This window comes from Helianthus annuus, chromosome 14 (assembly GCF_002127325.2).
Source record: "Helianthus annuus cultivar XRQ/B chromosome 14, HanXRQr2.0-SUNRISE, whole genome shotgun sequence".
Classification (NCBI taxonomy): domain Eukaryota; kingdom Viridiplantae; phylum Streptophyta; class Magnoliopsida; order Asterales; family Asteraceae; genus Helianthus; species Helianthus annuus.
This window is the reverse complement of record NC_035446.2, coordinates 154,150,260-154,169,326: the sequence shown is the minus strand read 5'-3', so window position 1 is coordinate 154,169,326 and position 19,067 is coordinate 154,150,260. Positions and strand designations below refer to the sequence as shown.

The window sequence follows — 19,067 nt, the reverse complement described above, 5'->3', positions numbered from 1 at the left end:
AAAGATAATCCATTGCGGCGCTACATTCTTCACTATATGTGGCTTTTCAAAAGTCAGAAGCCGGTGAAAATATACATGTAATGCTTCATAAAAGATGGTGCCTCTCAAAGCACATTACATAATAAATTTTGTATCTGCGGTGGCTATGAATTACATGAACAAGGCAAAGGAGTAAAAACACTTAACCATAAATACAACAAACCTATTAGCTCTGTACACAGCTTGCAAGCTGAGTCAAAACGGTTTAACGGTCCGGACTAATTGGCCCGGTAAACCTTCAGATAGGGCAATGCCCCTATGACATTGTTGTAGTCACTGCGGTCGACTTGAACCTGCATCCGACAATTGATCAAACACCCTTCAAATGTGGTCATTTTATGTACCCAAATCAAATACGGAGCTCGAACCTATGCCTAAAATGCAACATATGATAACAGTTTCGGAGAAAACAAATCTATAATTTCTTAGTTTTGAACACTAACCGTTTTAAGAGACGTGTTCTCTTAGCATTTTTCTTTCTAAGCAAATGTTGTTTCCCAGTTCTCCTCCTCACAATCTTCCCTGTTCCTGTTACTATGAATCTCTTTGCTGAAGCCTACAAAATGCAAATTTCATGATAACAAGATTTGGTTTTTATAAAGCATGTGGAGTTCTGATGCGTTTTCATCCCAAAAGCCGATGTATGATGCGCAATACACACGCACCATGTACGCAATATTTGGTTTTTATAAAGCGTATGGAGTTCTGATGCGTTTTCACTCGGCCCATTCTGATTCGTACGGACCCCTTTGAACCCAGATGTGGTTTGACCCGAACTTTCTAAATTGTTATGTCCAAAAAGTTTTGACTATTACTGTAATAAAGTTGTTTTTGTAATCAAATCATAGTTACAAGTATATATATAGAACTTTTTTGTAGAAAAGGACAAACAAGCAGGCTACAGAGCAACCCAGCCCGAACCAACCCGTTTCGAACTCTACAAAAATGACTAATTTCAATCCAAGCCAATTCTAACCCGTTACCTGATGAGCCCGTGTTGCCTCCTATGTAATTTGTAGATTTCACACAAAAAAATATAAAGTGGGCCCGTTAGACTCAAACATGAGACCTTTTAATCACAAAGAATTTAAATTTATATATATACCTCTCTGTACTTGCTGGTGGCATTCGGTATGCCTTTATACGATGAACATGGGCTCGAAAATTGTGCTGAGCTCGTGTGGCTCCAGTAGCTACCAACACTACCATTTATTGGCATATCATTAGGGCTTTTGCCAGGTGACTTCCTTGGTGGTGTACAAGACAAACCCGAAAACTGTTTCAACTCATCTTCGGTCAACGCCCCTGAAATCGGTCTATCTTTTATGCTTTTTACTGAAGTCACTGTTGATTCGGGTCAAAGTAAAGAACATATAAAGTCATGTTTAAAGAACATTAGTGAAAAAAGATCTAAAACTAACAATTCATAATTGGTACAGAACTCAAAACAAAGATTAAAGTGAAGGGTGCTTAGGCTCAAACTTACTTTGTCACCCGTTACATCCATCATTCGTCTCAACATGACCACAACTTGAAAAGATCTCGAACTCAACTCAACATGAGCAATAGATTTGGGTTACCTTACACAAACAGAGCAAACATCTTTTAGTATCGCCATCCTGCACATGTGATGTTTACTTGTAAGCATATAACATAGTGAACACTATGATGGCGAACGAAATTAAAGTACCAACTACTCCAATAGAAGTAATGGCCATGAAATTGTGGAAAAAATGCTTCTTTTTCACCTTGAACCTATTGAAATCATTTAACGGTACTCCTAAAATATATCTCATTTCAAATAAAGATAAGCTATAGGGACACCTCAAAATTTACCTGATAGTTGGATGTAATTCTCTCCGTGTATTCCATGTGCTTCTCATAGGCCATGTAGCTCCCACTCCCCTTGAATATACAATACCGGATTAGCTACAATTTCTAAAAGTTACACCAATACATGTCACACCCCGGCCGCGTATAACATGCAACCGCGGCGGAAACGCCGGGGAGTGTTGTGGACAGAATTAAATTGTTTCATAACCATGGCATACAAGTTGTATTTTATTTATAAACAAAGGTGTTACATTGTCTTGGAAAGAGAGTACGGAAATCAAAACATAATTAAGCTAGTTCAAACTTCATTTTTAGGCTCTAAGGCACAGGTCCGCCCTAGAATCATGATCATCGTCCTATGGAATAGCTCCTGAAAACACATGTGAAAGTAGGTACGTCAGCATAAAAATGCCTGTGAGATACATAGGTTTTGTGAAAATGGGATTCATGACTTGAGTTTAAAGAATGTTTAATAACAGTCAGTCATGAACCTTGTAATTTGTCTTGCTTTGTAAACCATTTGAAAAACGATAACATCAAATGATATGTATAGATAAGTGCAAGGTTAAATGAATAACCAAGTAAAATGCGTTGAATAAGATAAGTTGTTTGTGAAAATAATGTCTTGTGAAGTATATGTTACTTATGTAAAATGTAATATGTCTAAACTGAAATGACTTGGATAACGCCACGATATGTAATATTATACAAACATTTATATATAGGAAGTACCAGCGGCGTATCCACCATGTTTGTATCATATTACATACGCCACGTTACTTAAATCATTTACCCAAACCAATCCGCCATGTAAATTGTTCATGTGTAAACCAAATGTCAAGTGTTATTGTGTAAACCATGTCAAATGTTTATGTTTAAATGTAAACCACCAATGTGTATGTCAATGTCAACGTGTTTATGTTCCATGTAAATCATGTAATGTGTAATCCCAAAATGTACCATGTATGGTAAGCGAAATGTATCAACTTAAACCATATGCACAAAACAAGTCGTTGAAGTAAAACGTGGTTTAAATCAGCGTTATGTTCTGCGGGAAATGCATGCTCTATTGATATTAACATTTATGCGGTATTGTAAACTATGCATACATCCAAGCCTTGAGACTGCGGCGATAAACCCTTAAACAAATTAAAGGTTTATCTAAGTTATGTATATCGAATTCGGTCATTCCTTCCAGTCCTATCAAACCCAGGACTTCAGGAATGGGAGTTGTCAATTCCTATGGTACCACTACCTACTAACGAACGGCGTAGCTAGTGTTAATGAATGTATTGTCCCATGTTAAACAAACCAAATGTCATAACAAAATGAAGGCATGTGCCCATATGCTGAGTAAACATATGCAGCAGAAATGTTCATGTAAATCAATGTGTCCATATGCTGAGTAAACATATGCAACAGAAATGTTCATGTAAATCAATGTGTCCATATGCTGAGTAAACATATGCAACAGAAATGTTCATGTAAATCAATGTGTCCATATGCTGAGTAAACATATGCAACAGAAATGTTCACGTAAATCAATGTGTCCATATGCTGAGTAAACATATGCAACAGAAAATGTAATGTAAATCAATGTACTAAGTACGCACACAATGGGCATACATAGCATAAAATGTAATGAAATCGTGTACTATAATGTACTAACAACATAGCAGGCATATGATGTAAAAACATGGAAAGCATGAATGTAACAGATAGGCACATGTGTTTCACCCCAAAACAGTTTGGAAAACAGTAAAAGATGGGGTTCTATGTACTCACCTGAGGTTGCTTTGTTGTTCTTGTGAAATAACCAGGTAATGCGAGAGGTCACGGAATATCAACGGCACCTAATAGGTAGCTATGTTAATATACCGGACCAAATCGGAAGATCGGATAGTACGCGGGTTCGTAAACCAAACGAGTATGGAGACTCGTGTAATATGGTTCAACAAAGCCTACATACTAAAATGAAACTTAACCTAAGTGCTTACGGTCCAGCACGACCCGTTTAGGTAGCTTATGCACCTTACGCGTCGTTCGCGTAGAACGCGTTCGGAACGCCTAACATTGCGACCACAAGGTATAACCTCGGAAGGTTATAGCTATGGTCACCTAATATGTTTGGTCGGATCCTAAAGATCGACCAAATGGGTCGGGTTCGAAAGTATAAGCGATGGTTTAGATCGCTTACCTTACGACCCTATATAAGCACTATACTAAACGTGACAAGCTAAGCATGTTAGAACATGCTTAACTTAGTTTAGAAAACAGGTTTGACATCAAAACAAACGGCTTTGATGCTCACGAGTAGTTTGGTTACAAAATATGCAAGAATGCACATTTTGGCCGAAACTACGACTCGTCACTGAGCCTAGATAACGTGGTGATCAGTAGGTATGGTCACTATGGACCATAACCATCGTGATCACGCTCACGTTATGAAGTTCCATGAACTTCGCATCGACCATAAGCTGGTCAATGCAGAAAGTCAACAAAACGTTGACTTTCGGACTCGAAAAGCGAATAAAAGAGCGAAAGAAGACTTACGGAGGGTCCCCGAGTGCAAATCAAGATCAAACAGCTCAGGTATGAAACAATGGTTTCAACTTAGAGCTTTAGGATCTGATTTTGTGATTTTTACACTAAAGGGGGGGGGGTATTTATAGGAAAAGTGGAACCGTTAGGATCGTTTTATCGAATATCGTGCCTTGATCTCGTGCGTACATGTGTCCAGTGGATAAGTTCAGTGAACTTGACCCTTGGCTCTTCATTGGGTGAAAAGGCATTGCCCCTTGATCGAACGAAAGGCCAGATTCTGCATTAAATGCAAAATCTTTCTGTCAGACATCCCCACGCGGCCCGCCTCACATTTGGGCAAAACTCACGCGGGCCGCCTGGCCCTCTCTGATCTGCACCACTTGCAGAATTTACACATTTGGTCCCTATTGCGTGTTTAAGCTATTTCCAGCCCTTCTAAGACCTGTAAAGCCATCTTTAAGGCCCTAAAATGATGCCTAAACATTGTGGACATGAAACATGCCCAAAAATATGTCGGATGTCGGTTCGTTTGGCCGTACGATCGCGATGTTCGCTTAATTACGACGGAATGCGCATAAGCGTGAAAGACGATCCAAATGACGCGACGAATGGATTTTTCTCATGCCAAACACTAAGGCATAATATAAGGATGCTTACATAAATTTTTGGATGTCCAGATGTATTCAGAACGTAAGTTATGCGCGAAAGTGCAAACTTATGCACTTTTTGACACTTTTAGTCCCTGAAGGATCCAAAAGTTTGTTTTAGCATACCAAACCCCTCAAAGCCTATTTCTAAGCTATGTAAAGGATATTTATGGTATGTTTAACTTATGGACATGTTTCGGAATGTCCGTTACAGTTCAAATTGGCATACTTTCGCAGTTTGTCAAGTTTAGTCCCTGTAAGCGAATTAACTTGTTTTTGCTATACCAAAGCCTTCAAAACTTATTTCCTAGTTATGTAAAGGTCATTTAAGGTACGTTGAGTATATGTTGATGTTCCGGAGTATTTGTCGCATTAAACTGAGTACGTTTACACACTAGTTAACGTATAACTCTCCAGAAAGCGATGTAGAGTTTGAAATTGAACAAAAGTCAAAACACGAAAAATGTAAAACACAATGAAACAAACATTGGGATCAAATTACATTATTTTATTGATAATAGAACTGTTCATGATGATTACAAGCACAAATGTTACAGTCTCCCCTACTTGTGGAAATTTCGTCCCGAAATTTCTTTAGAGGAAACTGATGGAAAAAGATGCGGATATTTTGCCTTCATTTGGTCTTCACGTTCCCAAGTAAACTCAGGTCCACGTTTAGATTCCCAACGAACCTTGACCAAAGGAATGCGCTTGCGTTTGAGCCACTTGACTTCACGTTCCATGATTTCTACCGGTTTCTCAACAAATTTCAGTGTTTTATCAACACGAATTTCATCAAGCGGTATGTGGAGGTTCTCATCGGCTAAACACCTCTTGAGATTGGATACGTGAAAGGTTGGATGAACATTTCCAAGTTCAGGAGGTAACTCAAGTCTGTAGGCTACCTTACCGATTCTTTCGACGATCTTAAATGGTCCAACGTATCTAGGTGCAAGTTTTCCTTTCTTTCCGAATCTGATCACACCTTTCCAAGGTGAGACCTTAAGTAATACACGATCACCGACTTGAAAATCCAAGGGCTTGCGTTTTAAGTCCGCGTAGTTCTTCTGACGGCTTCTAGCTGTCTGAAGGTTATCACGAACTTTCTTTACCTTCTCTGTTGTCTCTAAAATGAGGGCAGGTCCAGTAAGCTGAGCCTCGCCAATCTCATTCCAGCAGACTGGTGAATGACATTTTCGACCATAGAGAGCCTCGAAAGGAGCCATGTTGATGCTGGAGTGATAACTGTTGTTGTAGGAGAATTCAATCAATGGAAGATGTGAATCCCAACTACCACCAAAGTCTATCACACAAGCTCTAAGCATATCCTCCAGTGTCTGGATTGTTCTTTCAGATTGACCATCCGTTTGCGGATGATAAGCTGTGCTCAGATTAAGTTGGGACCCCATAGCAGATTGCATGGTTCTCCAAAAGTGAGAAGTGAAACGAGCATCTCTGTCAGAAATGATGTTCAAAGGAACACCATGTCTAGCTACAATTTCATCCACGTAGATTTGAGCAAGTTTGTCAGCCGAAAAATCCTCACGGATTGGCAAGAAATGCGCTGATTTGGTAAGACGATCCACGACTACCCAGATGGCATCGTGACCTTTCTTTGTGAGCGGAAGTTTAGTAATGAGATCCATAGTAATGTTTTCCCATTTCCAAACTGGGATCTCTGGTTGTTCCAATAAGCCAGAAGGACGCTGATGTTCAGCCTTAACCTTGAGACAAGTAAGGCATTTGGATACGTACAAGGCAATGTCTTTCTTCATACCAGGCCACCAATACTGAATACGAAGATCCTTATACATCTTATCTGAGCCAGGATGAATGGAATAACGAGACTTATGGGCTTCATCCATAAGCAAGGTACGAAGATCATCTTGGCTTGGGACCCACAAACGGTCCATGAAATAGTACGATCCATTGTCTTTTAATTCAAGAGCAGGTGTTATGTGATAAGGAAATTCCTTATCCATTAAACCTTGTGAAACACAAGCTTGTTGAGCCTGAGAAATACGGGCTTGGATATCGGATTGAATAACAGATTGGACACGTACACAATGAAGCTTAATACGTTCCTTGCGACTCAATGCATCGGCTACGACATTCGCCTTACCAGGATGGTAGCGAATCTCGCAGTCGTAGTCGTTTAGAAGTTCAACCCAACGTCTTTGCCTCATGTTAAGTTCTTTCTGGTTGAAGATGTGTTGAAGACTCTTGTGGTCAGTGAAAACCACACATTTTGTACCGTACAAATAGTGTCTCCAGATTTTGAGAGCGAAGACAACTGCACCCAACTCAAGATCATGAGTGGTGTAGTTTTTCTCATGTATCTTCAACTGCCTTGATGCGTATGCTATGACTTTGTTTCTTTGCATCAGGACGCAGCCAAGTCCTAATTTAGATGCGTCGCAATAAACGACGAAATCATCGTTGCCCTCAGGCAATGTTAGGATAGGCGCGTCGCATAGCTTTTGTTTCAAAGTCTGAAACGCTTCCTCTTGTTTGACTCCCCAATCAAAGGGCTTGTTCTTCTGAGTTAGAGCAGTTAGAGGAACTGCAATCTTCGAGAAATTTTCTATGAAACGGCGGTAATAACCCGCTAGACCAAGAAAAGAACGAACTTCAGTAGGGGTAGTAGGTGTATCCCAATCCTTAATCGCACTGATCTTGGAGGGATCTACATGAATACCTTGTTCGTTGACAATATGTCCTAAGAATTGAACCTCTTTAAGCCAGAATTCACACTTGGAGAATTTGGCGAAAAGTTGTTCTTTCTTTAGGAGTTCCAATGTAAGACGAAGATGTTGCTCATGATCAGCTCGCGTCTTAGAATATATCAAAATGTCGTCAATGAAAACGATGATGAACTTATCTAAATAAGGCTTGCAGACCCTATTCATTAAGTCCATGAAAACAGCAGGAGCATTAGTCAAACCGAATGGCATGACTGTGAACTCGTAATGTCCATAACGAGTACGGAATGCTGTCTTTGGAATATCTTCTTCATGCACACGGAGCTGATGATATCCAGATCGTGGATCAATCTTTGAAAAGTAAGATGCGCCTTGTAATTGATCGAAGAGATCATCAATGCGAGGTAGGGGATATCGATTTTTGATGGTAAGCTTGTTAAGCTCACGATAATCGATACACATCCTAAAAGATCCATCCTTCTTCTTTACAAAGAGAACGGGAGCACCCCAGGGTGAAAAGCTAGGACGGATAAAACCTTTTTCGGAGAGTTCCTGCAGCTGTTTAGACAATTCTTGCATCTCGGATGGTGCAAGACGATATGGAGCTCTGGCAATGGGATTTGCACCAGGTACGAGATCAATACGGAACTCGACTTGGCGTGCCGGAGGTAGACCAGGTAAGTCTTCAGGGAATACTTCGGAATAATCCCGAACGACAGGAATATCTGAAATAGACTTACCCTTGCCTTTATCTGCTGTAACATGTGCTAAGAAAGCCACATAGTGCTTTCGCAGATACTTCCGTGCTTTAAAACAAGACATGAGTTTGAGACCACCGGCAGGCTTCTCACCACGAACCTGCAGGATCTCGCCTGTTGACAGCGGTACACGAACAATCTTCTCAGAACAAACTATCTCTGCGCGATGCTTGGATAACCAATCCATTCCCACTATAACGTCGAAGCTTCCAAGTTGCATTGGCGTGAGGTCAATAGGAAAAATATGGTCGTTAAGATTCAACTGGCAGTTGCGTAGAACAGAATTAAGAACAATGGGTTCACCACCGGCAACCTCTACTGTCAAAGGTTTACCTAGTTTCGTTCTAGACACGCGAAGCATTGTCTCAAAAGACAATGACACAAAGCTCTTGTCGGCACCCGAATCAAAAAGAACAGATGCTGGCTGATTATTAATAAAGAACGTACCGTTCACCACCTCGTTGTCTGCTTGTGATTCTTGTGCATTCATGTTGAAGACTCGACCTCGAGCCGGTGCCGGATTCTGGTTTGCATTCTGGTTCTGGTTGACTAATCTTGGACACCGATTTCTGTAGTGGGTCAGATCCCCACAATTATAACATGCACCTGGTGGGTAGTTTGGTCGTGCAGCCTGACCCTGTTGTTGAGCAACCTGTTGAGCAGGGTTCTGGACTGCGTGATTCTGAGCAAACCGACAAACATCGGCAAGATGACCCGATTTCCCACAGTTAGTACAGAAACGGCACTGATATTGTGGCTGGTGGTGACTGTTGCATCGATTGCACAAAGGTGCACTTCCTGAATAGGGTTTCTTCGCTGGAGGCTGGTTGGGAGCTGCCTGGTTAGCTTGGGCAGTCACAGCAAAATTTTGGGAAGCCTTACGCTTCCCTGACCCCCTTGAGGAACCAGAGTCCTTTCCCTTCTTGTTCTGACCTTTCTTACTATCCTCCTTGTCAGCCGACTGCTTCTTGCCCTTGTCACCCTTCCTGTGTAGTTTATTCTTTCGAATCTGCGACTCAGTCAGTGTCGCTGATAACTCGATTGCCTGACGGAGTGTGGTAGGGTTGCTACCAGTAAGGATATCTTGTACTGAGTCAGGTAGGCCGTCGATGTATCTTTCGATGGCCTTATCGAGTGGGGTAACCATAGTCGGGCAAAGAAGACTCAGCTCCTCAAACCTATCTGTATAAGCCCTGTGCTCGCCACTATCTTGCTTCAACACATCAAATTCCTTCTCCAACGCTCGTTGTTCATGACGAGGACAAAACTCCCTCATCATAAGAGCTCTCAGTTGAGCCCATGTCTGAGCTAGAGCAACTTCTGCACCTTGATCTCTCATAACCCCATTCCACCATGTAAGAGCCCTCTTCTGAAACACGCTCGAAGAAAACTCGACCTTGCGATTATCCGGACACTGCACATGGCGAAAAGTGTTCTCGATGCTCTCGAACCACTGAAGAAGCCCAGTTGCTCCTTCAGAACCACTAAACTTGAGTGGCTTAGCCTGGTTAAAATCCTTGTATTTGCATGTACCATTGTTGTTGTTGGCCTGGTTCCATTGAGCAAAGAGATTCGGAAATTGAGCAGCCATCTGCTGCGCAATAATCTCCGCCAGCTCGGCAGTAGCTATCTGGTTGTCGCGTCGAGGAGGCATTCTAGAAGAGAAAAACATGAAATGAAACGAGTGAGATGATTGGATGAAGAGAATGGGATGAAGCAAAAGCAATCAAAAGCAAAGATGGCGGTTATGCATCGCAAAGCAAATAAGCGACGTTAAATGTCTAGTCAAAGTAAATGGGTTAGAATTAGTGTATCGCGAAGACATGCTCGCCTATAAGTGAACACTCACCCCAAGAGTTCCCAGGTAAGAGTGACTGGTCCGATTATGTGGATTTGTACGAACACTCTAGCCTTAGACAGAAAACTCAGGGTACAGGCATTCACCCTTCCAGTTCGCACGTGTTCACACTATTAACCCAACACTTTGACGGGATTTTTGAAAATCCAAAGGGGTTCAAAACCTTATAATAGAGGGTTCATAACCTAGTAATCAATCATCCTAGAACAGATGATTAATTTTCAAAGCGGATTCGGAACCGAAGTTCCCGTTGTGGTTATCACCTAAGGATAGGTGATGTGCATGTTTTAAACTCTAAACACAAGATAACTTGTGTTAGGGTCCTAAAGTTATAGTCTAGGTCAAAGCATTACTAATAACTGTTGATGCAGATTTTGTGTCCGATGCTTGTCAAATAGATTAGTTATTATTTTACGCTGAATTTGTAATAGTTAGTGAAACGGTCTATCGAACGTGTATAGACCCACTCGTTTGAAGTGGTCAAACGAGAGGGTTATTCGGTTGACCGTGTGTGTTTGCTAGACAAATTATGGTTGTATATGTTGGTGTCGAAGGATAAGGCATCGAAGGATTATGTATATCCTTCGATGAGCTCGAAAGATATCCATCGAAGGATGGACCTCGAAGGATATGTGATCCTTCGAGGTATGTGTGTATCTTTCGAAAGCTGGATGGTCGACAGATGATCTATCGACCAGTCAATTTAATCCTTCGACCGTGCAACCTGTGTTTGGTATAAATACCAACACCTTGTCATTTGCAACACAAGAGTGAGAGCACAAGTGTGTGCAAGAGAGTGAGTGGAGGTTTGAGACCTCACCGGGAGAAATCACCACTTGGTTTCTCCCCGGATGTATACTTCTTTGGTATTAGTTCGGTTATCATGTAATCGGGCCGACTTGTAATGTTTACTACCGGATTAATACAAAGTTTGTTTGTTTATCCTCTCTTATCTTCTTCCATCTATGAACATAATCATGAAAATCACGGTTTTGATCCCGAAACACGGACCTACAATTGGTATCAGAGCCATGGTGCCCGATTTAGTAAAACTAACCGTTTACTAAGTCACATGTGCTCTAGATCTGTGATTTTTGTGGGTTTTTGTTCAAGATGTAAAAATGGTGAAATTGAGAAAAACTCAGATCTGGACCCGAATATCCAGATCTGAGATAAAACGAGTGTTGGGTTTTATGTTTTTCTCCTAAATATTCAAGTTTTCTTCATCAAAAATTGTGTACAAAGTGTTTCGTCAAATATGCAGATCTCACAGTCACCGTGTTCTTGCTGTGTTCATAATGTTCTTGATTTCTTCATATCTCGAAAGATCAAAGGGAATTCGATAGATCATCTTTTGTTTCGATAGATCAGATAGATAGATCAGATTTCTGTTTTCGAAAGACTATTGTTTTTCGAAAGGTCAAGACAATTCATCGAAGGATCAGTTATGTTCGAAGGGTCATTTTCATTAACAATTTCGAAGGATCTAACAAGTTCGAAGGGTCATGTTCAAACAATCTTGAAAGATCATTTTGTTGTCGAAGGGTCATACTCAAACAATTTCGAAGGATCTTAACAGTACTTCGAAGAATTATCTAAATTCTCGAAAGATATCTTTCCATATGTCTTTCGAAAGATCCCAACTTTCATATGTTTTTCGAAAGATTTCTGGATTGATTCAAAAGATCCTTGGTATACTAATCGAAAGATTAGTTGTTTCGAAAGTCGGCCCACTAAGAAAATAAAGTTTCCAACAGCCCATGTGCTTCAATTTAATCTTGTGTGTTCACTGCCCAATGCACCGCCCCTCTAAGAAAATAAGTGTTGTTGGTTGATATGCACCGCCAAGTGACCGAATCAGTTTCTTTTGTTGGCCACGTGTCGGCTCAAAACACAGCCATCTCCACCGTCCACTTACGGCTGGTGATTGCTTGTTAAATCTCATCCTTCAACCAATGGGCCCTCTTATTTAAATCAAAATTTCAAACAACTTTCTTCCATATTACATTCAATTGAAATCACATGAGGTTAGTTACTCCCATGTGCATTTGAAGATTATTGGTCAAAAGATTGGTCCAATCAGATTTTTCTATAAGTGGTGGTTAGTGATAAAGGTCCAATAAAAAAAATAAAAAAAAAAATAAAAAAAAATTTAAGTGAAGTTGTTGGCTGCTCAAGTTATTTTTGGAAATAGCAAGGGTTATTGAATTTTGGGATATATGGAGTACAAGTGGGCTGTATTTAAGAACTAGGATTTACAAAGTGCGTACTGGTTGTTTGTGTGTAAGATCTTCAAGTGTGAGATGAACAGATCTGATCGATTGTAACACCTCGAAATTTTGTGTCCAATGATGTGTTAACACGTGTCATTTGATTACACGTGGCATCTATAATAAATAAAGGACTAATTTTGACAAACCTTGAAAGTATATATAAATTCGAGGGTTATAAATGTCAACAAGGGTAAATATACTGTATAGTATCCCTAAATAATGCTTAAACCTTCAATCGAATAAATTATAGATCGTACAAAAATAAAACGCGGAAGAAAGTGAGAGATTACAAACTACAGGGGTTAACTGTGTCAACATGTTTAATAATACCTCTGAGTGACCCTTTAACGTTCCCAAGACTTTGTAACGGTATTATACCCTCACTAAAATAATATATATGAATTTCCCGAAGTTTCGATATGAAACGAGAAAGTTACGATCGAATTCGTAGAAGAAGGGTTAAAAGCGTCAACAGTGAAAGTTAAGGCTTTCCAATATAATTAATAAATAAACCGGGGATTTAATAATGCGGGTAATTAACACGAGGCCCCTATCGGTAAATAACCGAGGGCCAAACCGCAAAGTTACCCCTTCAGAACCGAAAGGCCAGGTAAATCATTACGAAAGATTTCGTTATTAATGGCCCGATTCTGTCATCATTATAAAAAGATTTGAAAATTCTGAAAATATAACCCCACGCGACCCGCGTAATGTCTCAACATAAGTTGAGGCGGGCCGCGAGCCCCCTCTATTACGCGTCTGATTCTTAACCTTTAGGCGACCCGCGTAAAAGAGCATGGGAACTCCCATGCGGGCCGCGTAAAGTGCCCAGATGCAGAAAAATGGTAACTACTTGGCTTTTGGAACTTGTGAACGATTATGCATGTAATTATGGGGCATGGGCACCCTACAAATGACCCATACATTTAGGGGACAACTACCCATCAGCTCTGGACTGATAGTAGTGCTTGTAATGATCATAAGTTGCCTTCTTTGGCTATAAATAGCCACTTCTTGTGCATTACCAATCACACAACTCACAAACACTTATAACTGATCATTCAAGAGCTCTCTAGCTTTCCCTTCTGTTCTCTCATCAAGAGTTAACTTCTGTAAGTCGTTCATAACCATTTTGGTTTCACATTTCCATAGTTATAGCCTATAAACGCAACCGTCGTAACTAACGGTTGTCATTGCAATATCTTGCAAACGATTCAGTCTTATGACGAATCAAAAATGGTTATGAGTTGGTATTTATGTGGGTATTAAACCTCTAAAATGGTTCCCCCTGATCACCACTCTAACTATGTCAATTATCGAGTCAAACGTGCGGTTAAAAAGTCAACAGAAAGCTATTTTAGCAATTTAAGCATAATCTGTAATATATATGTTATGGAACCTGTTTTGACAATCATAAATCATGGTAATAAGTATATAAACTTGTTTACGCTCGTTTGAATCGATCATTTACTATATAGAACCGGTTCGGAGCCGAAAGTCGCAAAAGTTTGACTTTTGTTTTGACTTCAGTTCTGACCCGTTTTAGTGAGGTATAAATATACCTTAGGACTCTCTTAGGACCAGGTCACATGTTGGTATAAGCCTCTGTGGTCGGTTCATGAGTTATCCGAGTCTTTAGCGCATTTCCGTCATTCGCCTAAAAGTTGACCGTAACGGCCTTTTGAAATTAAAACGAGTATTTCGGACACGTGAACGGACCAAAACCTTGCTTGTTAAATTATAAGCATGTCCCTAAAGTTTCACGTCAATCCGAGCCATAGAATGAGAGTTATGCTAAAAGGCGCACCTTTAAGAAAGTTTTGTAATTAACGGCGCAATTAGCATAACGCTCATCTAACCCAAGTTTTCGGCACCAAAACTTTTACCCACTGTGGTAAAATAATATTTTGGGAATTTTAAAGATTTTTAATAAATTTTACCTTGCTCATAACCTGCGGTTATGGCTACGGTTCGGTTAATACCGAATATGCCCTTTTTGGCCAAAACGAGAGTTCTACAAGGTCTTTTGACCCGATTTCAATTGCCACTGGTTTTAAATAATAAATAAAGTATTTTAAGCTTTATAAGCTGTTCGGGAAACTCAGATTTCCTGTAGAACTCGAAAATCCCTTATAAAGTCTTTAAAATTGACCGAAAAGCCCCTACGGGGCATAATATTGACTTAAACTCGTTACGGGCATTACGGAAGGTATCCTACTGATACCAAAATACTTTTAAGGCATATTGACTTAGGAAATAAGCGTACGACTCTTATGGTTAACCGTTTCGCCTATTTGCGCACACGGTACGGCTCATGGAACTAGTTTTCGTGCAATAGCCGATACGGGTCAAATTATATTATTTGAACCCCAAAATCCAGAGTATGAACTATAAACCCATATAAAACAAGTCACTGAACTTGTTGGGTCCAAATCATACTCCATTCTCGGTTTTCGCCTTTTCGTGCGAATTAACCGTATCTATATATCGGAATCAACCGGTTTAAGCTACGGCTACTATAAGGACCGTTAGGATTCTAAGAGGTTAATTAAAACCTTCGTTCCAGATTAGGAGCCCCAGTAAAAGCTATCGGTGACTTGATCTAAATTAAGGATTAATACTTGCAAAGGTAAATACTTTTGACTTATTTCCCCTATATGGGCTTGGGTTACGGTATATTAATACCGCTTGATTGAGCATTATATTCATCCATCGCTTAGGTGGATAACTAAATAATATGATTGGCTCATTTAAACAGTTTTGTTGCTTATAAGCCTTTGGGGGGTTTAATGACCGTTGTCCCGGATATCCTCGGCATCATTTTACGAAATGGCCACGACCATCGACATCCCGGTGTAGGCGTACACCCGGTATAAAGTGTCGACATTAAAACTAAAAGACGTAGCCGTTGGTTTCTGTACTACGGTTTTACGCAACCGTGGTGTGTCTATAAATCTTTAACCCGGCACGACCCGGGCTACTGAACGCATAAAAGAACATGTAAAACGTTCACAAGATCATTATGAATTTTCCCAAGTTATAAAAGAGTTTGTGCCTTGTGCATTCAAATCAATTTTAATAAACATTTTCAAATGTGTCAGTTGAATGTATTTACCAGTGTAAACTGACGTATTTTCCCCAAAAAGATTAAGTGCAGGTACCTAAACGTAATTGGCTGGTATTAGCTCCCTAGCGTCGGGATAAGCCTCGCAAGCTTGATTGCAGTATCTAATGGAACAATATTTTACTTTTATTTACGATCCGCTGTGGATATATTCAACCCTGTAATACATTTTGATATTACAATCAGAGGTTGAAATTTATATATTTATCTTATGCTTCCGCTGTGCATTATATAATTGTGTGGTTTGACTATATTGTTGCCAACATCGTCACGGTAATCCCCCACCGGGCCCACCGGTGAGACACGTGGAAATCGGGGTGTGACAGGTTGGTATCAGAGCCAACATTGAGTGAATTAAACACTATCCTAATGTGTTTAATCTCAGTGACACAATTGCACATACTTGAGTCTAGACAAGAACTTAGGACAAATTCGGACTATTACTCCTTTTTGTCTTTATTTTCGATTTTGATTTTTAATAAGTTTTGAAGCAGGAAAATGCCACCTGTTATATTCCGAGGAAGAGGAAGGGGACGAAGAGGCCGAGGAGAAATCGTGACACATCACGATCAAGAAGCTGGACCATCTGGTACAAGACATCCTTCAATGACAAGGAGCGAAGAGCCACAACGACGAAGAGATCTGTACGAACCAGCGAGGCATTCCACTTCACACAGCTCGACGCCATCCTACCGGCACTCCTTTGGGCCAGATTCAGAAAATAATCCCAACAACCCACAACCTTCCTTCATACCTCTACAACGTTCGGTTTCGCACCGGAACTACGACGACCCTAGTCCATACTACGTAGCTCAGTTTAATCCGGCTGACTACATACAGGAACCTTCAGGTTTTGTTCCACTAGGGCCACAAGACCATTTTTCTGAAGATCCCATGGAGGAAGATGAGGATCCAACTGAACCAGCTCGTGGTACGCCCACGCATCCGATAGAAGTATCTGATGGATCTTCATATCATGGTCCGCAGTACCAAGGCCCAGACAGCTTTATGGCCTTGTTTGACCGACATGAGTGGTACAACACACCATCTCATCAGACATCGCAACCGAGACATCCACAGGATCCCTCTGAGGATTCACGCTTTGAGGCAGTTACGCCACCACCTCCGCCACCGGCACAACCAGTTATACCTGATCCGCCGAGGCGTAGGAGGACCAATGCTCGTATGTCTACACGAGGAGGAGGGGGTAACCACTTCAGCACTCCTCGACATTCTAGTAGTAGCCACTATCCGCCACTACATGAAGAAGGACCTTCAAGTCCTATACAAGAAGCGAACTCCGCACCTACTGCACGAAATTCGCCACCATTTGGGTATGACCAACCCATACCAGCTTACACAGGTCCAACGGCTTACAACCCGTTTGAACCGTCACAAGCACAATACAACTACGGATATGAGCGCGACCCATATGTGGTGTCGGCTAGATATAATGCGCGCTACCCTGACGGAGCACATGGAAGCATGGGACCACCGGATTACTCAGCTCATGGGTATCCAATACCTCCCAGACCTCCCGTTCTGCATCAAGCGCAACAACCACGTTTTTCTCCTCCTGAACAGGAAGAAATACTCCATCGACTAGATCGTGTGGAGAGAGAGTTCGAGGAAGAGAAGAAAAGCCACCGAGGATTTCTCAAGGGCTTGGCGAACCTACTAAAGGGCAAAAAGAAGAAACGTGACCACTAGCCCTTAATAGCTGTACTACTGTAATTTCTACTTTGAAATAAGTCCCTGTGTGGACAACTTATCGTATTTCAGTCCCTACGTGGACTTATCTTTAGTCCTTGCATGGACACTTATCTTATATTAGTCCCTGCGTGGACTTGTCACTTATTTTAAAACCTCTCTGGAGGTATGTATTATTTGAAAGACCCGTTTAGGGCAATATGTAATTGTATTTGAGATTTGGAATGTATGTTATGAGTTTTGTTTTAATATATATAAAAATAAATCAAAACCATTCCTTTTATATTGATCTGCCTAATAAAGAATCTTAAGGGGGTGAAACCTAGCTTGGGGTCTTTTAAGATCAGCCAAGATGGTACGACCTAGCTGAAAAGATTCTGATTCCCTGTTAACCTCTGTACGCATGTTAACATTCATGGCAGATGTGATTCGTTATAATCACGCACGTCATTCCTATACAATAATCCTTTAAGGATTTCAAAACCCAACTAAATGATATATAAATCGTGGGTTAAATCACCAACAAAGGTGATCAATATTATAAAGACATCCATTTAGCGATGCAATGCCTACGGGCCAATATTATAAAGACATCCATTTAGCGATGCAATGCCTACGGGCCAATATTATAAAGACATCCATTTAGCGATGCAATGCCTACGGGCCAATATTATAAAGACATCCATTTAGCGATGCAATGCCTACGGGCCAATATTACAAAGACATCCATTAGTGATGCGGTGCCTACGGGCCAATATTATAAAAACATCCATTAGTGATGCAGTGCCTACGGGCCAGTATTATTAAAACATCCATTAGTGATGCAGTGCCTACGGGCCAGAATTATCAGAACATCCATTAGTGATGTAGTGCCTACGGGCCAACCCTATTGAAGCATCCATTAGAGGTGTAGTGCCTATGGGCCATAATAATTGTCTTATAAGACAAAAGGCAGTAGTAGTCTACGACTCTCTGTCAGAAAGAGATAAAAGAACTACGGTTCAACTCTCTATGCCTTTGGTTCTCTGGAATCTCGGCTAATATTATAAAACATCATCGTGATTAGGCTTTATGCCGCCAATACTATTTATATAGTTGAAATAGGATATATTCAGATCCTAATATTTAATGAAATAAAAAGTTAACCAGATATGGTCTCTGTACCATGGTTGACAAATTGTCATAAAAGACAATTATATAATAATCTCCTAAATTAAAATTTTGTTATCTTCTGTAACAGATTCAAATTACAATGGCGGATCCCAATGGGGAGAACAGCCACACGAATGAAGATGACTATGACAATGCGTCAGTACATTTGACAGGCGCACAACTGAAGGCTCTGATCAACAATGCTGTTCAGGCAGCTATTGATCGTCAAAATACTGAGTCTCAAGGCAGATCTGTGTCAAAACCACACTCTAAACCAAAGACACACTCCAAACCACCCTCTGAACCCAAGAAAGATGACGACAAGCATTCGTCTACTGAGCACAGCGTTCACCGCGATAGAGAATACACTGATGCGTCCAGTGCTAAGGGTTGCACCTATAAATACTTTGTATCATGCAAGCCCCGT

General features: G+C 40.7%; 1 protein-coding gene and 1 long non-coding RNA gene across 2 annotated transcripts in view; both read right to left on the bottom strand.

The window, feature by feature from the left end:
- LOC110904471 (50S ribosomal protein L35-like) lies at positions 1-1,541 on the bottom strand. The gene is made up of 3 exons (XM_022150315.2): positions 1,145-1,541; positions 483-595; positions 1-332 (listed from the first exon to the last, which is right to left on the bottom strand). The coding sequence occupies exons 1-3, from the start codon at positions 1,256-1,258 to the stop codon at positions 296-298; spliced, it is 264 nt and encodes an 87-aa protein (XP_022006007.1). The 5' UTR covers positions 1,259-1,541; the 3' UTR covers positions 1-295.
- A 3-nt stretch (positions 1,542-1,544) lies between these two features.
- The window catches only part of LOC110904472, a 31,157-nt gene continuing 13,634 nt past the window's right edge, over positions 1,545-19,067 (bottom strand). Inside the window, exons 4-5 of the long non-coding RNA XR_002572545.2 lie at positions 1,876-1,944; positions 1,545-1,658 (exon numbers count right to left, since the gene is read on the bottom strand). This is a non-coding gene — a long non-coding RNA (uncharacterized LOC110904472). The remainder of the gene's footprint in view (positions 1,659-1,875; positions 1,945-19,067) is intronic.

Bases quoted from the DNA above. Each gene is read 5' to 3' on its own strand.
- LOC110904471 (XM_022150315.2), bottom strand. From the start codon at position 1,258: ATGCCAATAAATGGTAGTGTTGGTAGCTACTGGAGCCACACGAGCTCA. The intron at 596-1,144 runs GTATATATATAA...TGCATTTTGTAG, and splicing joins CCACCAGCAAGTACAGAGAG to GCTTCAGCAAAGAGATTCAT. The intron at 333-482 runs GTTAGTGTTCAA...TGTCGGATGCAG, and splicing joins AGAACACGTCTCTTAAAACG to GTTCAAGTCGACCGCAGTGA.